Consider the following 20,420-nt stretch of genomic DNA (forward strand, 5'->3'; position numbering starts at 1 on the left):
GTAAAATGGTAATTCCATAAGTTTTATTTTATAAAAAACAACAACACAAAACAAAACTATAATTTTATTACAGCAATACTTCATTGGCTCTAAATATTCCTAACATTTTTCACAACTTAAAAAAAAAAAAGAATATTTAAAGTCAAAGCGGATTATACTACAAGGGATCTGTCGATAATGTTTAATTACCGCTCTAATTAAAAAGTATAAAATGCAAATTGATGAAAGTATTTATAATGCAATGCCTTAAAATGTACAATTTATTTGTTTCAGTGCGATGAATAGTAATTTGCAGCATACGGCCAAGCTCCTTGGTAATTATAAGAACTCTGCAAAAAATAAATGAAATAGTCAGCACACAATATCATAAAATCGGTAATAAATGTATTGACAATTACTTTTACTCTTACGTGCTAACTGTAGCAAATAAGCGACAGTAAAAAACTTTATCAATCAGGGTAAAAATATAAAAATGGTAACCAAACTATTTATTTAGCAGTTAATTCACCACTACTTAGTTCACAATGAAAATTATATAGTTACACTTTGAACTAACACTGAGTAGATATGTGACTAACATTGATTAAAGTTAAAGCCAAATATGCTCATCAAATTTGTCATGCCCACATTTAAGCTACTGCTTTTTATTATTTTTTCCCCATCCTGATTCTGATTGAATAGTTTTATGAATTTCCCGCAAACCTTTCAGGGGTTAAGCTGCACTAGAGACTTTATTATGAGCATTAATTTGAAGCAATGGTGAATTGTAGGTGATTAAAAAAAAAAAGCTCTTTTATCAGCCGAATAATACAACTGTTTTGTTGATCCTGCCCACAGTATTTGATAGATTTTCATAGCATTTTATTTTCTTGCTTGTTTAAATAATTCGAAACTATATATTTAGACCTTTTTGACAAGGATCTTAAAAATTTCTATTAAGTAAATTTATATTATTTATATACAGAAAAGTGTTTATAAATCAGGTAACAGATGAAATATAATTTGCTAATAATACAAGTAGTATTTATAAATCTGCTCATAATTAAATGCATACAGTATTTTGAAATAAATAATCTGAAAGCAATAGACAAATTTCAACTAAAATTACTACAACTATATAAAATAGTTTGAGCGTAAATACTTTTTACAAAATTTTAATTGAAGACTTCAACAAAAAATATTTAATTTCAAACTATTCTATACAGTAAACAAACTATTAAATACTCTCTGCTAACTTCTACTTAACTACTTCTGAAGAAAGTATTTAATTTCAAACTATTTTACATTATGGAATAAAATTTGCAAGCATTTAATTATTTGCAGATTTAAAAACACTGCTCGTATTATTAGCAAATTATAATTTACTTATTACATAACAACTAATTCTTAAAGCTATATACTTTTCAGTAAATAAAATAGGTGTCTCAAGGTTGCTCAATTTCCCGAAATTTCTATATTTCATTACAACGGTTACAGCAAATCTCCCGCTATGAGTGCATTCGAACTTCTCTCTGAAACGTATTGGCATAGGTCAAAGGAAGATTTGTTGTAACCATTGTAACTAAGAGAGGAAAAGTAGAGAGATCATGCAACACTGAGACACTTACTCTATCTAAATAGAGTATAATTAAAAAAATACATTGTCAAATTATAAATGAAATATTGTACACATAGAATGAACACACATAATTGCACCATTTATTACCTGAGCAGCATAGCTTGCCCAAGCAGCTGATTGCTGCTGATACTGATAAGATGCAGCATCATGTGTAGCTGGAATAGCGGCAGCAGCTGCTGTAGCAGCCGTAGAAGTAGAATTAGCAGTATCTGTTGTAGCTGATCCATTAATTTCGGTTTTTAGTTTCTTTTCTTTACTTTCTTCACTGAAATTGAAAGACAAAATAAATACTATGATTGTAATATTCAATAATTAATAAATCAGGCAGTAATGACCAAATGTACCAGAGTGAGTTTTTAAAGATTTACATAATCGATTTTCTGCATTACAATCAAAAGTTATTACACAATTGCGAGCATAATTAAAAATAAACAATGGTTACAAGTAATTTTGATCAATATTTGTAAGTAATCATGATAACAAAATAATTCCTAATAATCAAATCAATAATATATTGCCAAACTCAGTTTCGTAGTGTTAAGTTTACTGAGCAGGAAAATCATTAAAATAGTTAAATTGTTTTTATAAACTTAGTTTAAAAAAAATTTTTTTTTGAAAAAAGAGGGAGGGGATCAACTTTCTACTAAAATCTGTTATAAACAGACATTTTGTAGTATAATTTCAATAACAGTCTTTTCTTTAGCTGAAATTCTTTGAAATAAATGTGAAATCATTGCTAATTATGCTTGATCTAAATGAAAATAGCATAACTATCTTAACATTTTTAAGAGGTTCCATATAGTACACAATTTTAAATTTCAGAAAACCAATTTTTTTTAAAAAATCCAATTGTACAACCCATCAAGAATATTTTATTAAAGTTTTTATTCAATTTGAATAGAACTCTTTAGCAAACTCCTCCATTAGGTATGACCGGCTAAAAGCAAATACATTTTATTTATACACACCAGAGTTCTCCCTAGGAATACTTCCTCACAGAAAAGGGCACCAACTACCGTTAAAATCTATCAAAATCTGTAATATTATGTAATAACTGAACTTGATCCTCTTTCTTTAAAATCTGCTAAAATGAAATTCCCCCCCCCTTAGCTATCAAGGGTCAGGAAGTTTTGATGTTTGCAACGATTTTTTCAAAATTTGATAATTGTATATGAAAAAAGCAACACAAAAGTTTTACTTTTTTAATAAATAGCAATTTTATGCATTATCAATATTATGTATAGATATAATTAGAATTAAATAGTAAAAAATACTTTAAAATTGCACTAATTTTAATTTTGTTAACATTATAAGTATTGTTGTATGTCTGTTTACTGATAGCAAGTTTTAAAAGTTGGTACCTCTAAAAACACTAGAACAGGGTTCCTACACTATTTTGAGAAAATAATATCCTGACTTTTGCAGGTTTTTCCTGACCTTTTACAATAAAATTCTTGACCCGACGTTTCCCACTCCAACAAAACTTTTAACATTGCAGTTTCAATTAGTAATAATATGCCACTTATCCATAAGTATCATAGATTGAATAGGATAAACACTTATATATTAAAGTGGAATTGCATAATAGCACTTTATATCCCAAATTACATTTTCAGAAAACTTGTGAAACATATTTTTAATTATCATGATTAGATTAAACTTTTAGTGTGTTTTTGTAGTTAGATACAAAAACTATTTAAATAAAAAGATGAAGAAAATCTGTTGGATTATGGAAATATTATTTTATTTAATGTTAAGTGGAACCAAATGCATGAGTATCGTCAGGATATAAATGGTTAATCAAATCTGCGAGATATGTATCAGTATTCTCAAATAATATTTACTCTTAAAACATACTAGAACATTTGTTACATTAAGTTATTAATTTTTAAAAATCACCAATACACTTCAAACTGACTTTTCTCTTAAAAGATAATATTGAAATATAAAGGGGAAAAAAGTCAAGAAAAGTTAATTATATACAAATAAAATCAAAAAAAATTTTTTTTTCTTCTCCAGTATACTTAAATTTTTTTCTGTAATACTGTAAGCTTCCGGAGAAACTCAGAGGCTCCTATGTTATATAATATTTCTCAACATATTTTGTTGTTTGATAATTTCTGAATCAGGAGCATCCAGTTCTGTTGCAGCAGTTTTCCTCAATTTAGATTTTCTTAATTTCAAATCATCTATCCTTTGTTTTATTCGTTTTCTAGAAATTTCAGCCTTTTTATTCTTAAGTTTTTTTTTTTTTTTTTTTGGCTTCTAATGCATGTCTCCATCTTGTTCTAGATCCTTTTACAGCATCTAGCATTTTTTCATTAATGTCTATTATTCCATTTATAAATGAAACATAATCATACACACGCCTTTGTGAAATAATAGAGTCTTCATTGAGGTTTTCAACCAATAAGCTTTTATTGATTTAAAACCCCCCTTCGACTGTTGCGTTACCATGAGAGAGGATAAGAACAATTTTTATAACCTCCCACAAATTTTCAAATTTTTTTCTCCGTGCAAATATTTCGAAAAAAATTATCTAATCTCTTTTGCTGTGGATTAAACTCTAAGAAACTCTTTTGCTCTTCTTTTTTCTTGGCAGCATCACAAAACAGTAAAAATTCCTTTTCTGATTTTTCTGCTGTTGTTTCAGCTACTATTGTCTGTAAACCAGTTATTCACACAAAGAGCAATAAATCTAGCAACCCTATCAAAAATTCCTTATCATTGGATAAACAGGAGAAAAATTGCTAACAGGATAGGTTCTACCAGGGAAAGAGGAATGTTATTATGAGGAAATTACATATTACATTTTGAATTACAGAATTTTTCCTTGAAACTTTATTTTTGCCTGTCAGTCTTTGAATGAACTATAGTTTTTCTTCATTTTCCTGACTTTATGAATATGTAAGAAAAATCCTGACATTTTAGCTTAATTTTAGAATAGCCTGACTTTTGCAGGTTTTCCTGACCATGTAGGAACCCTGTAGAATTCAAATTAATTAAAAGAAAAGAGAGATTTTTATTATGTAGTATGATTAGTTACCTGTCTTCTGCTACTCGTTTCTTAGAGGTGTAATGGACTTTATACAATTTAGCATATTCTTCAAAGGCATCTTGAATACTGCAAATATTTTACATATTAAAAAATTTAAACATTTAAATGAACAAAATTAGAACTAATGCTTTAATACCATACCAATGATATTGTAGAGTTGAGGTTATTTAATAATAACAAGAAATTATCAAATTAATTTCCTTTCAGATCAGGGCAGTAGCTCCAGTTTGATGTCACATGTAGCAAGGACATCCGCAGATTGAAAGAGATTTAGCCTTAACAATACAAAACAAATGAAATAAAACAAAAATATGACCACCGAAGCCGACGTCTTCAGGGGGTACCGGCCCCGGTAGCCATTAAAAACAAAACCATTTCTATTTGAGGGAGAAGCAAAAGCTTAAAATATCTCCCTCAGTACCCCGATGGTTTTGTATAGAGGTCCAGGAAAAACAAGATACATTCAAAAGAATAAACAAATTACGAAAAGAAAATCAATAAAAATCATCAGAAAATTAAAAACTCACAGTCACAGGTCAAGAATAAACTTCAAAAGCAAGTGGAGGAAAAAAACACTAAAAACTGAAAAACAACGCCCCCTATAATAATGCGCAGTAGAAGTTTAAAAATGAAATGAAAAAGAAATGAAAAAGGTCAGGAGAAGGAGATACGTAGATAAATTAATAGAATGCTTAACAACAATTATATACATTTCTTTTCACATCTTGCATGCGTTAGTGAAATATTTAAAAGTTCTTAATACCATTTTCCCTCGTGATATTGTTAAAAAGTCATGAGTTAATTATTTAAAAAAAAAGTTAAGTAAGGTTAAAAAAAAAGTTAAGTAAGGTGAGTTAAGTAAGGTTACATTACAACTTATTATTTCTTATACTATTACAATATTCCACTCCTTCTGAAAAAAGCTAAGCGAAAACATGCACTTATTGATCAGGACTCTTCGAGTCCCTTGAGAACTCGAAAAAATAAATCAAATTAGCATCAAGATCACTATAAGATATTAATCAGAATGTACAATTACAAGCAAATAAAATAAACATTCATATTAATTCTTTAATTACAACAACTAAAAAAATTTCATAATGATTAAAATATTAAAATACATTTTACTTAATTTTTTTAAATTTTTTTTCCTTATCTTTAATAGCTCGTGAAAAGTTTTCTTTAAAATGTTCAAATATTTGATCATTTAAACAGAATTCCATTTCTTGAAATTTATGAAAGACTATTCTTCAAACATGTATAACACCACTTTATACTTAGATATGTGTATATATATATGCTCCATATCCAGAATTGTAGGGACATCGTCGTACGGAAAAGATTTTTCCGGATAATAGGTCTTTAAGGCAAACATCAAAACAGTCTTTTTCAATAATAAATTAGAAATAGACGCCAATCAACATAAATTTTAATCAGGAAGGAATAAATCCAAATGGTTTGTGGTGTTGCAATAGTTTTGCAGCTTTTGTTGCAGATTTCCATGTGGTTTTAAAAAAATCTCGATACTTTAATATGCTATTATAATATATCGCGAATTCAGAATCAAGCATTTCGGTTAGTTTCCCAACCCACTCGATTAGCGATGATTTGATTGTGAAACCACGTGGCTGTGCTGATCTTTTTTTCGGTAGTCATTAAAACGGTATTTCACTTGGTGTGAAAAATCTCAATGTTTTAATACATTATTCCTTGCGTCAAACTTGGAATCGTGTGTTTCGCACTCAATTATTGACGATTCACCAGCTATCCCACGTGACGATCAATCACATTTTTGTCAATTACTGCTACTGATTTTCATAGTTTCTTTAAATTCTACATTATCATTCACAAGAGATGTGAACCTTTTGCACACTCTGAAATTAAATGAGTGATTCTTGGAGGTAATGATCCTTTTGTGCGAGAAAAAAGATATGCGATTTTTTTCATATATATATATATTCATACGTATACGATTATTTCATATAAAAATAAAGAAGTTGTTCCATTTAATAACCAAGTAAAAATATTATTTTATGACACTCAAGTGGAATTGCTTATTTATAGCATTGGTTTGAATAGCAAGATGATAGAGACTAAAATCTTTTTAAGATATCCTTTGATTTAAAAAAAAAAAAAAGAAGAAATAAAATTAAATAAAAAAATGATTCAAACTGAATTAAAATTTATAACCCATTAAAATCTCAATTTAGGCTTACTTCGATAAATGTTAAAATCCAGTTTTTGAAAAATTAACAATTGGCACTGAACTAAAAAAAATAATTTAATTTATAGAATAATATTTTTGTCAGTTTAAAGGCAGAACTTCTTTAAGTCATATAAGTTTTTCTCGTAAGTTAAAGACTAAGATAAAAAGTAATATAAATAGATCATAAGACAGTACCTTTGAGGATCCATTGTGAAATCTTCCAAAAACTCAAGTTTCCTTCTTGCAAATGTCAATTTCTGGTCTTCATTCATGTCACTGGTTAATGCTAAATCAAATGCCTCAAGAATAGCCGATTGACTTATAGGAGTTTGTTGAAATCCCACATCTACTAGTTGCATCAATATATATGGATTACTCTAGAATTAAAATAATTATTAGTTTCTTATACAGCAGTGAAGATCCTGAGAATATTGCAAACTTTCGAATAACAAATGAGTGAGCGCTCTTAATTTTAGAATACAGTTGAAAAAAATATAAAGTCATTATTGTCAACCTAAAATCAAAGAACAGTTAAAGCTGCAATAAGAAGAGAAACTGCAATGAAATAAATGAATGCTATATGCAGCATAAATAAATGAACCCGAAATTGTAGGATACTTAAAGCAATATTTTTAATGACAAGAGTAAAAATGATACACAATTGATCCCGTTTATAAGTTGACTCTCCTAACCCTAAGAATTTCTCAAAAGCCACAAGATTGACTCCTACACCAGTAATGAAGTCAAACAGTCATTGGTCATGAAACATCAATGCATTATAAAAAATGAGATAAATAGAAATAACTCAGTATTAATTAATCTTTTTTGAAAACTACTTTCTATACGTTATATACAATTGATTTTTCATTTTTAAAAACGATACTTTAAATTACATTCAGAAAAAAATTAAGATTGAGAAAAGTTAAGATAATTTATTGAAAAGTTTAAAAAAAAAAAGAAAAAAGAATTAAACTTACTGGATCATTTTTAAGGGCATCTTTTAAAACCTTTGTAGCTTTTACAAAATCCTGCTTAACCTAAAAAATAATAGTAAAATCAACTTATAGCTGCGTTATCAGACATTTATTTAGAAATTTAAGAACAAAAAACTGTGATCTTACCTTATACAGATATCTTGCAAACTTTGTAGCGAAATGGGAAGACATCTGAGAGGTTTTGGCTTCAGCAATGCATTTTAAATACATTTCTTCTACCTTTGCTTCATTACCCCGTCGTCTTTCAAGATTAATTTTTCTAAGAGTTATTTCTAACATATCTTTGATATTATTCCCTAAATCTTCAAGAATCTGGGCAGCTTTGTCAACATTATCTGAGAAAAGAAAACAAAAATTATATAAGATAAAACAAATTTGTGAGATTTTGAAAATTTCGCATTAAAATTTTTTAAAATTATATGAGGTTTGGAGAAAAAACTGCAGACAATTTTCTGTTTACAATGTTATGTTTTTCTGTTTTCATACAATACATTAAAACAAGTAGTCATAATTTAGGATAGCATATCTTTACTCATTATCCATGATAATAAATAAGTAAAATAGAAGAAAAAAATTGTAACAAACAAACCCCTTCTTTCTTGAAATGAGGCCCAAGAAAAATGAATCATATATTTTCGAGGTAGATGAATTTTACAAGCTTTTTCATAAACTCCATCAGCACTTTCAGGATAATTATCTTCCATATACTTAGCATACTAAAAATAAGAAAAATAACGTTTGTTACATCACGAAACATTAAAATTTGCTAATGAAATGCAAAAAAGTTTTTTTTTGAAACTATTCCAGTGCTGAAAAATCAATGTTTAATAAACAAAATGCAAATGAAAGTTTCATAAAACAAAATGGTTTGGTCATAAAAACTAACTTTGGTCAATAAAACTAACATTCCAACAAATTATAAGTAAATCCGCGATGTGTAATAGAGAAGCCTCATGACCATTTCATTTACAATGAAAATATTAATCTGCATCTTCTCAAAATGGAGATAGGTACACCTGTCCTATTACATAATGAATTCTGCTTGTTTTTAAGAGTTGAAGAAAATTTCAACCTCTATCCAGCTGTGCAAAGCAGCTCTCTCTTTGATGCTGAACAAGATGAGTAAAATATTTAAGTTTTGGCGTTAAGAACAGTAAAAATTTAAGTTTGCCACGTTACAAAGCGGGGGAAAAAAAGTTGTGGAAAAATCTAACATTTTAACAAAATTTTCCAAAAATTAAACCATAATATAGATATAAATTTTTAACCATAATTTTTTTTTAATATTTGACATTGAATACAAATTAAGTGCAATCTGTAATAAAACTTTATAGTTTAAAATTTGTACACCTCTTTATTAACAGAATGGACAGAAACTATCAAACTTTATTTATCAAAAAAACATGTTCAATGTTTTTCAACTTATCACAAAACAAAACTTAAAATAGTCATTTGAGGAAAACACTCATTTGAGTTTAAAATAACAATTACTTTTACAATTTAGTAAAAAAAAAAAAAAAAAAAAAAAAAAAAAAAAAAAAAAAAATGCTTCATAAAAATTATCTTCTTGTTTACAACTTAAAAAGTTTAAACAAAAATAAGCACCATTTAAGTACTTTTTAAGCACTCAAAAAATATTTTTATACACTCTATACATAAACAAAATGCAAAATAATTGTCAGACTTTACATGATCATGATATAATAACTAGTTTCTGACAAAGAACTCTTTTTTTGTTTTATTATTATATTAGCTATTATAAAATAAGAAAGAGATTTTTCGGTTCAATATCAGAGGGTGGAAAATGAAGCCTGAAATTGAGAATATCTTGCAAAATGCAGTAGAGTTGCACATGAAAAAGCAAGAATCTCAATGAACCTAGCTCAGTAGACGCACATGCTGACTCGCAAGTATTTCATCAAACACGTAAAACGATTAGCGCTTCCATACAATACTGACTGACGGTACGCTGAAATGGATTGTGGTAGAATGAATTATGTGAAAAGCACGCTTTTGCATAACAAATGACGAAAATAGACAAGGTAAAGAAAACACGATTCTTTTCGAAAATGGAAAATTAAGCACTTTTTAAAAACAACCAATGAAAAAAGCACCTTTAAGGGCTTCTAAAAAAAGGAAATCGAAAATAAGCACTTTTTAAAAATGCTATGCACTGTGTTATTAAACATTGATTACAATAGTCATGAATCACTCAAAATATAACTGTGGCAGTTTTAAGCACATTAAATTAAAAATAAGAATATACAAATTATAGAATTTTTCTATTTTTATTTTTTAATTTAATAGTATTTATAAAAAGTATCATGAAAACAATGCCAAAACACTGATACAAGCATAAAAGGGATTTCTCATTTGGCATCACTTGAAACACAAATTGTTCTGAAGGGACTTAACAGTTCTGTGACACACATTGTTGTTTTGAGTGCTTCATGCTTTAGGGAATCAAGGAACTTCTTAAAATTATTACATTTTAACAAATCCCAAGAGACATTATAACAAGTTACTATCATCTCTGATTTGAAATCTTTAATTTTCAATCAAAATCCATTAAAAAATGAGACTTAATTTAATATTTAACTTTCTGGTAGGCAACATTTAAATCTTGACGGTATTAAAAAATTGCACATGTTTCTATTAATTCCTAAATGAAAAAATTAAAATCACTTTTTACATGTGATTTCTCACTAAATTACTATACAAGAAAAGAAAAAAGCAATGAAAAAACATGCATACTTTTAACCACATATCCTCATAGAGAGCACACGCAATCATGCATCTTTCAAAGAGAATAACTATACTCTCGTGTGTTCCATTTTCGATTTCATAATCGAGATAATCTTTCCAATTTTTTAATTGAGCTCTTTCTAATGGTTTCACATGGAAGTAGGGTCTCTTGATCTGCAAATAAACAAAATCACATCCAATCAATACAAAACCATCTTCATGAAAATTGATGCAGTTAACCCTAAGACTCTACAGTAATTTGCATACCTGAACTAAGTCTGTCATGATAAAGAAATCAGGCCTTCAAAAATCACATTCTCACCAAAGAAACTGCATGTAAATGGTCATATACAGAAAAGTTGTTATATTAAAAAAAATCTGCTAATCATCGCGGCATTGATTCGTTGTTTAGACTTCTTTTTTTTTGCCAACACTGGTTTAAAAATTAAAGTTAAACAAAGAAACACACTTACCGCTTCTTCAAAAGACCAGCGTTTTCCCACTTCTATTTCATTCTTTTTATACAAGGTTTTTCTTCTTTCAATAATCTTCTTTTTCATTAAATCTGTTTCCTCAGTACTCATCTGAAAAATATCATTAGACAGAGATCAGATAATGATTTGAAATAATCATTTTTTTTAATAAAATGCTTTTGATATGCAGAAAATGCAAACAAGAAAAACATTCAACTGATAAAAATAAACATCTTGAATAAGTTTCAATCTAAATGTTCTACTTTCATGGTTTGTAAAACATGCTTATATAATGCAGTTATTAATAATAAAGATACTGTTAAAATGAAGATAGAGTTTACTTTGTGCTCTATGAGAGTAAGTCAAATAATGTGAATGAAACACAAAATAAACACCTTTGTTTGTGTCATTTTTTGTGCTTCATTCAAGTTGTTTAGCTTTAGATATTCTAGATATTATTGATAATAATTAATGAATAATTGTTTAAAATTTAATGACAAAAAACCTGAAAGTGATAATGTGTTAAGCTCAAGCATTATTTTGTATGAATTCAAAGTAAGAAAATTTAAATAGAAATATACCTATTTTTAGTTTAGTTAAATATACCTAAATTTAGTTTGAAACATAAAGGGAAAAAAAGAAAGAAAAACCATTATGATAACCCAAGACTATAACTCAACTTTTATCTGTACCACATAGTGAATTAAATAAGAATTGTAATTCACTACAAGCTATTACGAGACTAAAGTCCTTATACTAAAATGGCCCTTAATTTTTTTAAAATAGTTAAGTAACAATCTCTAACACGTTCTTTTCGCTCAGTAAGGAAACTTTGGTATCAAGCAAACAACAAGTAAGCTTTCTCCCAGTATAAACTTTAATTAAAGAATTGGTTTTAACACTAAAAATATAACAGACCACAGCAATGCCAAATATGTGGACCAATAAAGATGCATCTTGCAACTTTTTTGACCTGAGAATACTTTGATTTTGGCCATTTCCCCCCCCCTTCACGTAATTGGAAATAAATCATAAAACTAATTTAAGGTGAATTAAAGACAATCTGAATTATATGGTGAAAAATCTTCATTTTTTTTTTTAAACAAGTGATGCAATAAACCATAATATTAATACTTGGTTCTTACAATCCAGAACTAATAATAGGTGGCGCATATTACTAAGACAACAGAAATTGGTAAAAAATACTGCAATTACCTGAGACAAAATTGTTAATTCTTAATCAGAAAACTATATTCAACTTTCACAGAAAAAAGTTGCTCTCTGAGACTTAATAGAGGATATTTAAATAACATGTACTTGAAGACATTAAAAGGGTAAAAAAAATAAATAATAATAATAATTACCATATCTTTCTCAATATCTGTACCACCAGGTTCCAAACCTGGAGGAGCATCATCTATATCCATTCCTGGAGCTGATTCTACTTCTTTACTGATGCCTTTATCATCATCCTCTGCATCATCTCCAACCATTGAATCATTTTTTAATATGCTTACTACTTCTTTTCTAAGTTCAAGGAATTCATCTGTAGAAAGTATTTCTCTTGGTATATTTTTCTTTACATGTTTACCAAATCTGAAAAGACAAAATAAATTATCAGCATTTTTTTTACAAATATCAGTTTGAAATGCGTTTAATTTCAATTTCAGCACTTAAAAGACAGATTTTCATTGGACATATTGTTTATAATTTCATTTTAATTTATGTTTAATAAGTGTATACATCAAAATAAGTGAAAATATTATATTTAGAGCTTTGATAACTTATGTTTATAAATTGGAATAGATAGGCGTAGACAAGGACAGACATGTCCCTTTGCAAGTATGGAGTGATGGCTCACTTCCAAGCAATAATTTTTCAATTATAATAAATTTTTAAATATGAATGGAAAAAAAAATTTCAAACAATTTTATTTTATATTCAAGGTATCTGCTACATTTTAGATTTTCAAACTCATTGTTTTTTCCTGACTTTCCATGTCTAATTCCAAGAACTTTTTATGACTTAACGAAGTTACTATTTTCTCCCGACAAAAACAGAAACAATACATTTAAAAAGCATTATAACATTAATTGAAATGATAGGTATAACCAAAACTATTTTGGTTATACCTATCATTAATAACCAAAATAGCAATAACCAAAACCGATTTTGATTACAGAAAAAACAGAGAAAGAGTTGAAACAATATAATAGCTGAAAAAAATACAAAAGCAAATATATTTTTTCCTTATTTTTTTCTGCAGAATTATAATCTTAAGATACTTTTCTTGTTCATCGGAAAGGAAAAGCATACTCCTAATTTTTCTGTTCTCATTTAGGAATAAAAAATATTTGCCAATGACTGATTTGCTTCAGCTAGGATTTTAAATTGAAAAAAATAAATAAATAAATAAATAATAATAAAAAATTCTGAAATCACAGAAGTTAAAAAGACAATTCGCTATAGAAATGATGCTTTTCCCTTTATTTTTTGAAAGAACACCATAATTTTTAAAGAACATGACTGTAAGTGGGAATTTTCTTACAAATTCAGATATTCAGAACACCATGAAATTAGGGGGAGGGGAAAAATTCATTTTGAAAATTCGGTGACTTTTTTCCATGACTTTCCAGGTGTACTAATATCTTATATATTTTAGTGCAATTATAATTCTGATAATGAAGATTTCTTTAGTAATTATTAGATTGTTTCTTATAATTTAAAAATGCTAAAACATATTTTAATTAGGGGCAATATATATATAACATTTTGTAATTAGGGACAATATATATATATATATAAGGGGCGTTACCGATCTGGATTTAACTGTTATTTTCGGGTGGTTACTTTCCAGATTAAACCAAATTCCCTACGGTTTAAGTAAGGTTAAGCAAAATTTTAATCATACAAAAAATGATTTTTTATACAAATAAAATATTTATCTACAATGCATTCAAATTTTTTTTTCTCTCTTCAATTTATAAATAAAATTTTTTTATTAAAACATGATTAAAATTATATCACTCAACAAATTTTAACTTTTTGAGTCAACACTGAACAACTTTTTACAGATAATGATTGATTAATACTTACATTTATTATCACATCCCAGGAAAAAAAAACCTGATAAATAAACTATAAAATTTTGTTGTGCGATCATTATTACAATACTGCCAGTTGATGATAGTCAAAATGTTTAATTGTTTGTGAATTTTGCTGAAAATTTTAGATTTTCTGTTTATTTCAGGCATGAAAGCGGACAAAAATAAAAAAAGCTGAAGTTTTACAACACAGGTCACTGGGAGGAGGGGGTAAGTGCTGTATATGATACTGAGGTTTTTAAAAGCAACTTTTAACTATGCTGGGAGATTTTTATTTAATATTTAAAGTGGCAGAAGGATTTAGACAGTTAACTTTAAATTTTTCTTAAATATAATTTTAAAATTTTGACCACTACTATATATTAAAATAAAATTAAACAATTATAGGAAGGTGCGACAATTAAATTACTTACTAATGAAAAATATATCACATCTTTACAGTAACTAATTCAAGAGAAAACTTACTTCTACTTCTTTCAAGAACCGCGATATTGGGTTTTAAAATCGTGTGAATGTGAATCCCGATACTAGATTTCAAAATCATGTGAATTTAAATCGCGATTTCGGATTTTAAAATCACAATTTAATAAAGTTTACTAAAATGGTCATCCACCAAACTCCCCCCTTCCTCAATTGTACATTGTTTTAACAAAACAAAAAAGTATGAAGCACATTTTAATTTATTTTATTTTAGGAAATTTATAAAATTGTACACATTGTAATAAGAATTCTCTGTATTGAATACATGTTTAAGTAGGATTTCATTAATGAAAGACACAGAATATAAACAAATCGTTAACTCTCTTATATAATGCTAAATTAAGATATACAGTACAGAACCCGTTATCCGGAAATCAGAAAACCGGAAAACCAAAAAACCGGAACGAAATTCGATAAATTTTTCCGCCATTTAAAAAAAAAATATTATTTTCCACATAAGATTTTAGGATTTTTCTTTCTATTTTGAAAGATCTTTACCTTACCATCATTTTGGAAATAATCTTTAGTGTACTACTTCATCGTTTTTTCTTCCTTTTAAGATTATTTCCAATATTTTTTTTTTTTTTTTTTAGTTAGGTTTAACAATAAAAAAACGGCTTTTTGCAGCGATTCAGAAAACCGAAAAAATCAGTTATCCGGAATAGCGATGGTCCCGATCGTTCCGGATAATAGGTTCCCTACTGTATATATTTTTTAAAAGATTAGTACGATTTTAAGTGCAATTATTTGCATAGAAATTTTTTCTTAATTATTTTTTGCCTCTGAGAAACAGAATTTAGTGTACTGTGCACAAAATAAAAAACCCCAGACCAACCTGAATAACTTTTGACCCAATGATCGCATCTTCACGTTCCAGGACTCAATCTTAATGGTTCACCGGGGTGACCTCAAATATGCTAATTAATTAGGGCAAACTTCATTAAATGTGTTCAGTCAAAGATAATTACATAAAAAAAAATTTTTAAGCAAGTAGTTATTATTCTATTTAATAATAGCTGAAAAAAATTTAAATTTTAAGGTATGCAATTTTTTTATACATAATTTTAAAGAATATATTTTTACATATTAGAATAAAAAATTAGAGCGAAACAGACAAATTGCTCCAGAGAAATCAACTTTCAAACTTTTTTAAAGCTTGATTTCTCAGAAACTAAGCGACAGATTTCCCCCAATCTTTGTAATTTTCCATGTAAAAATGCTTCCTTTAAAATGATTCTAAAAAATTTTATACCTTGCAATTCAAAACTTTTTCAACTATTATTAAATAAAAATAATAAACTTACTTAACTTAGCATATTTGAGATCACCCCCTCAAGCAATTGAGAAGTAGTATTAGAATGTGAAGATTTGGTCATTAGATCAAAAGTATATTCAGGTTGGTCATTTCTTTATTTTGCACACTGTTCATTAACAAACACATTAAACAGTACTTGGTCATATTCGAATTGTCTATCTTCTGATTAGTAGACCTTTCTTGAAAAAACATAAGATAGAAGTACAATTTCAAAAATTTAAATCTGAATTTAATTGGCACTATAAATTTAATATTATTAAAATGTTATGCATGTATTTAACAAATACTACAAAAAAAACGAATGATACACGGAAATAGCAAGAGATTGATAAAAAACTTTTTCTGCAATATATCTGCTCTTTATATAATTAATTTTAACACAGTAATAAAAGTTTTATTTCAAATATTTAAATGGAAAGAAATGTCAGCATTATTTATTTTGAACCTCTTTGGATTCTGTTTTGATGATTTATTTCAAAATGGTCATTTTCCAAGTTTATCGCAATAGTTTTTCATAGTTAGGTAATAAAAAAATAAAAAAGCAATACACTATTATTTTGTATCAATAATCTATGCTCTTAACAATTTCACGTTTTCTTAGCTTGTGCAGAGCTTGTTAAAAAAAAAAAAAAAAAACTTTTTTTTTTTTTTTTACGAATGCTGAATAGCTTAAGCAATAATTCAATATATAATATGGTAAAATATGAATTTTTATGTTGAATAATCTTTAACTATGGCAGAATAATTTTATTTTCAAAAAATACTGCTTTTATTAAAATGAACAATTCAGCTAATTCATTCAAATAATATTAAAAGCACATACTTTTCAAAATGATGACAATACAATTGTGTTGGAATGGTTAACAGTTCGTCATAGGCAGAGGTTACTTCTTTCAAATTCTTGTTCTCCTCTAGCCATCCCACATAGAGATCCCATAATCTATCAGAACGAAATTCTCGCCCAGCTGCACTCAAAGCTCTCTTAAATAGCCTAGAAAATGTTAAAATAATACACATTGAAAATATTTTTAAGATCGTTATCAATTGGAAAAAAATAATCACACTGGTTATTAAGAATTAACAATAATATAAAACATGGTGAATGGTATCAACAAAATAGTCCTGGGGCTGCCCTGGAGCTAAAAGGTGATTGGAAACTACAGACAGCTATCACAAGACTAATCACTGGTCATACTCGCGGACTAACATTTGTTCAGGGTCAAAAGACGTTCCCGCCTAAAATGTAGTGCTCACCAGGCTTCACCTGATCATTTGCTGACCTGTATGGGACTGGAGAAAAATTTTATTTTGGAGAATCCGCAGATGGTGTTTGATTTTCTGTCGGTGAACGGTCTCCTGGACTTTGTCTAGCCTTGTTCTGGGCCAAGAGGAATAAGTACCACCACCACCATAATATAAATTTTTTTTAAAGCGACAAGCAAACCGAACACCAAATTAACCATTGTTTATAAATAAAGATATTTTATGCCATGAAAAATATAGTTAGCAAGTGAAAAATGTTTAAATTACTTCATAAGTCTATTAATATTTTGAAACACTGAAGCCAGTTTTATTACAGATGTAATTTTAATTGTAGTTGATGAAAATATTTGAAAAAGTTTAAATATAGTGATTGATTATTATGATTAAGAACTACCACTACAATTATTAAATATCAATTTAGTAGTATATAAAAGATGCTAACTCAATTCAATTTTGAAGTGCTTTTTGATAGATTAAGTTTTACATTGTCATAGTAGTGAGGTATATCAAACAGAACTTTTAAAAATAACACAATAAGAAAATATATATATTTTAAGAAATAAAATAGTATAGTTACATTTTTATATTTTCTTCAGAATCATCTTTGCCATTCTGCTGAGTCTTGTAAAAATTAATATAATGAATCCACAAATCTACACTCAATGGTATTGCACTTGTACCTTCTTCAAAAATCTAAAGCAAAAAAGCCATTTTGTTTAATACGTAAAAATTGTTACAGAAAATCATAATTCTGAAATGAATTAACTTTAAAATTAGTATGTGACAACAGATAATTAGACAGCTTCTAAAAGTATATATTTAAATGGAATTACTACAACTTCTAAGTTAACATATAATTAATCCTTATGGATTTTATATTTAATAATCAAAATATTGATTAATGGTAAAAATAGAATTCTATTGTCCAATTAGCATAAAAGGAGATTAGTGATAGATATTAGCTTGTTTTAGATTTTAACAAGAAATAAGTAATAGAAGGAAAAGTGATATTAAAACTGATAACATACTACACATAATTATCTAAAATAATTCAAAACTTACCTTTTGAGCAGCATCAAAATTGTTCAAATTTTTTTCCATATCGGCATACTTCTTCCAATACCCATAGCAATATGGGTAATGTTTGAAGAAAGCTTGAAATGCTTCTCTTGCAGCTTCAATATTTTTCTATAATTAACAAATAAATTATAAAAAGTTAAAAAATTATATAAAGGACTAATTTGTGAAAATAATATAGAGAGACCTCTTACACTAAAAATTAAGCAAAAAATTCAATAAGATACATATACAAAAAACTGGTTGAAACAAAGGTTTCATCTTGTTGAGGTACTCATTTGATTTTGTCTTTGCGGTAAAATTTTTCATAGGAAGCAGATACATGGAAACATTTTTGTTAATAACTGTAAAAAAATGAATGCACAATATTTATGCCAAGAATTATGAAAATGAATCAGTGGTATTCTATCTCTAGAAAACAAAAAGTGTGAATAATTTTTATTACCTCTGTTTCTATAAAATGAAGCAGATATGTCCATCCTGTAAAATCTGATGGATTGTCTTTCACAACTTGCCAATATTTTTCTAGCTCAGCTGCTTTACTTTCTTCAGAATCTAAAAGAAATTACAAACAGATTTTCACAAGTAGAAAATATTTTATTTGTATTGAAATACTACATATGCTAAAAAAGAGCAAATTTCAGAATCTATTCTACAGGGGTCTGTGTAGATTTTTATGAGAGGTACCTATTTTATGAAAATTTAAAACTTAATTTATGAAAATTAAAAATTATATTAAAAAATCAATACCAAAATATGGTGAAGTAAGAAGATATTTTCAAAAATTGTCACTACAATTGAAAATCATTTGACTGGTAAATTTTTATATATTTTTCCCCATATATTCAAAAATAATTTTGCTATTGTAAAACTTTGGGCTTAAAAAAAAAACATGCATTTAATAGTACTTGCACTAAAAGTTATTTTAAATATGAGAACATTTCCCACGGGGTCATAAAGAAAAAAGTTTCACAGAGAAAAAAATTTTTAATAAAAAAATAAAGGACTGATAGAATAAACTTCGAACACTGTTCGAATTTCAACTTCTTTTTAAAGCTTACAGAAGGAGCGTCTCCTATTTTAATTTTAAAAAAATATAGCTTGTTACAATATGGCGTAAGCTACCACACCACACTATCTGACCAAGCACTTTCCAACTATTTGTATAGGCTTAAGTAACCGAGGATTTATCGTTTGTCACGGATACAAAAAAACTAAATTTTAAGAGACGGGTAGGAGAATCTTTGAACTTGCCTTTCTTAAAAGTATTTTGTGAAACTACCGTCTTTTCTAAAGTTGAATTTGTGAAGGTACCGCCAAATGAAAGTAAATTTACCCTGGACAGACCCTTGCTTTATAACTTAAAATTTTTTTAAAAAAATCACAGATTACATCAATCATGAGTATTGAGTAAACTTGGGGCCCAATAGTATATCTCTAATAAAGATAATAACCGTCAAAGAATTATATAGCAACAGAGGATACGTCTTAGTAAATGGAAAAAGGACTGAAAATTAATTTTGACACGAAATTCTGGTATACACATGAAACACACTAAACCCTGATAAATATTATAGGGGTGATAGTGGTTGCATGAAAGAATACCTGAAATTTTAGCAAGAAAAAAGTATACGTAAGAGGTCAAGGGTCATACTGACTGTGGTCAAGTTTTGGGTTAGGGAAATTATTTTTAATTAAAATTTAATAAAATGGAAAGATATTGATACATTATTTAATAAGCAGGGTAGATACATAACTAACTCTTTTTAGACGCTTTTCCATAGAATTAGTTACTCCAAACTCAGTAAAACAGATCATGCGAAGAAACAATTTTTAAACCAAGCAAATGCGCATCTCAATGACTGACTTTTAAATTGCGTAAATATGAATAAGGATATTTGTTTTTATAATAGCAAGAATCACGGAATTGAGTTTTTTAAATTGCAAGAATATAAATCACGATATAGGATTTTTAAATCACAAAGTGTGATTTTTAAATGTATCAAACTCTGATGTTTGGGTTTTAAGTGAAGTGTTCTTGGATGAAGAAGAAGTGTAATTTTAAATCACATAAATAAGAATCATG

At 27.6% G+C, this 20,420-nt stretch overlaps 1 protein-coding gene across 3 annotated transcripts in view; it reads right to left on the bottom strand.

Annotated features, from left to right (window-relative positions):
* Positions 1–20,420, bottom strand: part of Prp39 (pre-mRNA processing factor 39) — a 26,798-nt gene continuing 6,378 nt past the window's right edge. For 2 of the 3 annotated variants that reach the window (XM_087160301.1, XM_016066837.5), the window contains exons 3-16: positions 18,780–18,889; positions 18,320–18,445; positions 17,835–17,950; positions 16,818–16,985; positions 12,460–12,691; positions 11,096–11,206; positions 10,632–10,796; positions 8,467–8,593; positions 8,004–8,212; positions 7,860–7,919; positions 7,078–7,259; positions 4,665–4,742; positions 1,706–1,883; positions 1–329 (exon numbers count right to left, since the gene is read on the bottom strand). In XM_087160301.1, coding sequence (XP_087016427.1) covers positions 270–329; positions 1,706–1,883; positions 4,665–4,742; positions 7,078–7,259; positions 7,860–7,919; positions 8,004–8,212; positions 8,467–8,593; positions 10,632–10,796; positions 11,096–11,206; positions 12,460–12,691; positions 16,818–16,985; positions 17,835–17,950; positions 18,320–18,445; positions 18,780–18,889 — 1,922 coding nt within the window. In that variant the 3' untranslated portion in view covers positions 1–269. Of the gene's footprint in view, positions 330–1,705; positions 1,884–4,664; positions 4,743–7,077; positions 7,260–7,859; positions 7,920–8,003; positions 8,213–8,466; positions 8,594–10,631; positions 10,797–11,095; positions 11,207–12,459; positions 12,692–16,817; positions 16,986–17,834; positions 17,951–18,319; positions 18,679–18,779; positions 18,890–20,420 lie in introns of all 3 variants that reach the window. The other variant, XM_071182092.2, reaches the window with a different exon arrangement.

Source organism: Parasteatoda tepidariorum, chromosome 3 (genome assembly GCF_982258835.1).
Source record: "Parasteatoda tepidariorum strain Cologne lab strain chromosome 3, Ptep-v5.0, whole genome shotgun sequence".
NCBI lineage: Eukaryota > Metazoa > Arthropoda > Arachnida > Araneae > Theridiidae > Parasteatoda > Parasteatoda tepidariorum.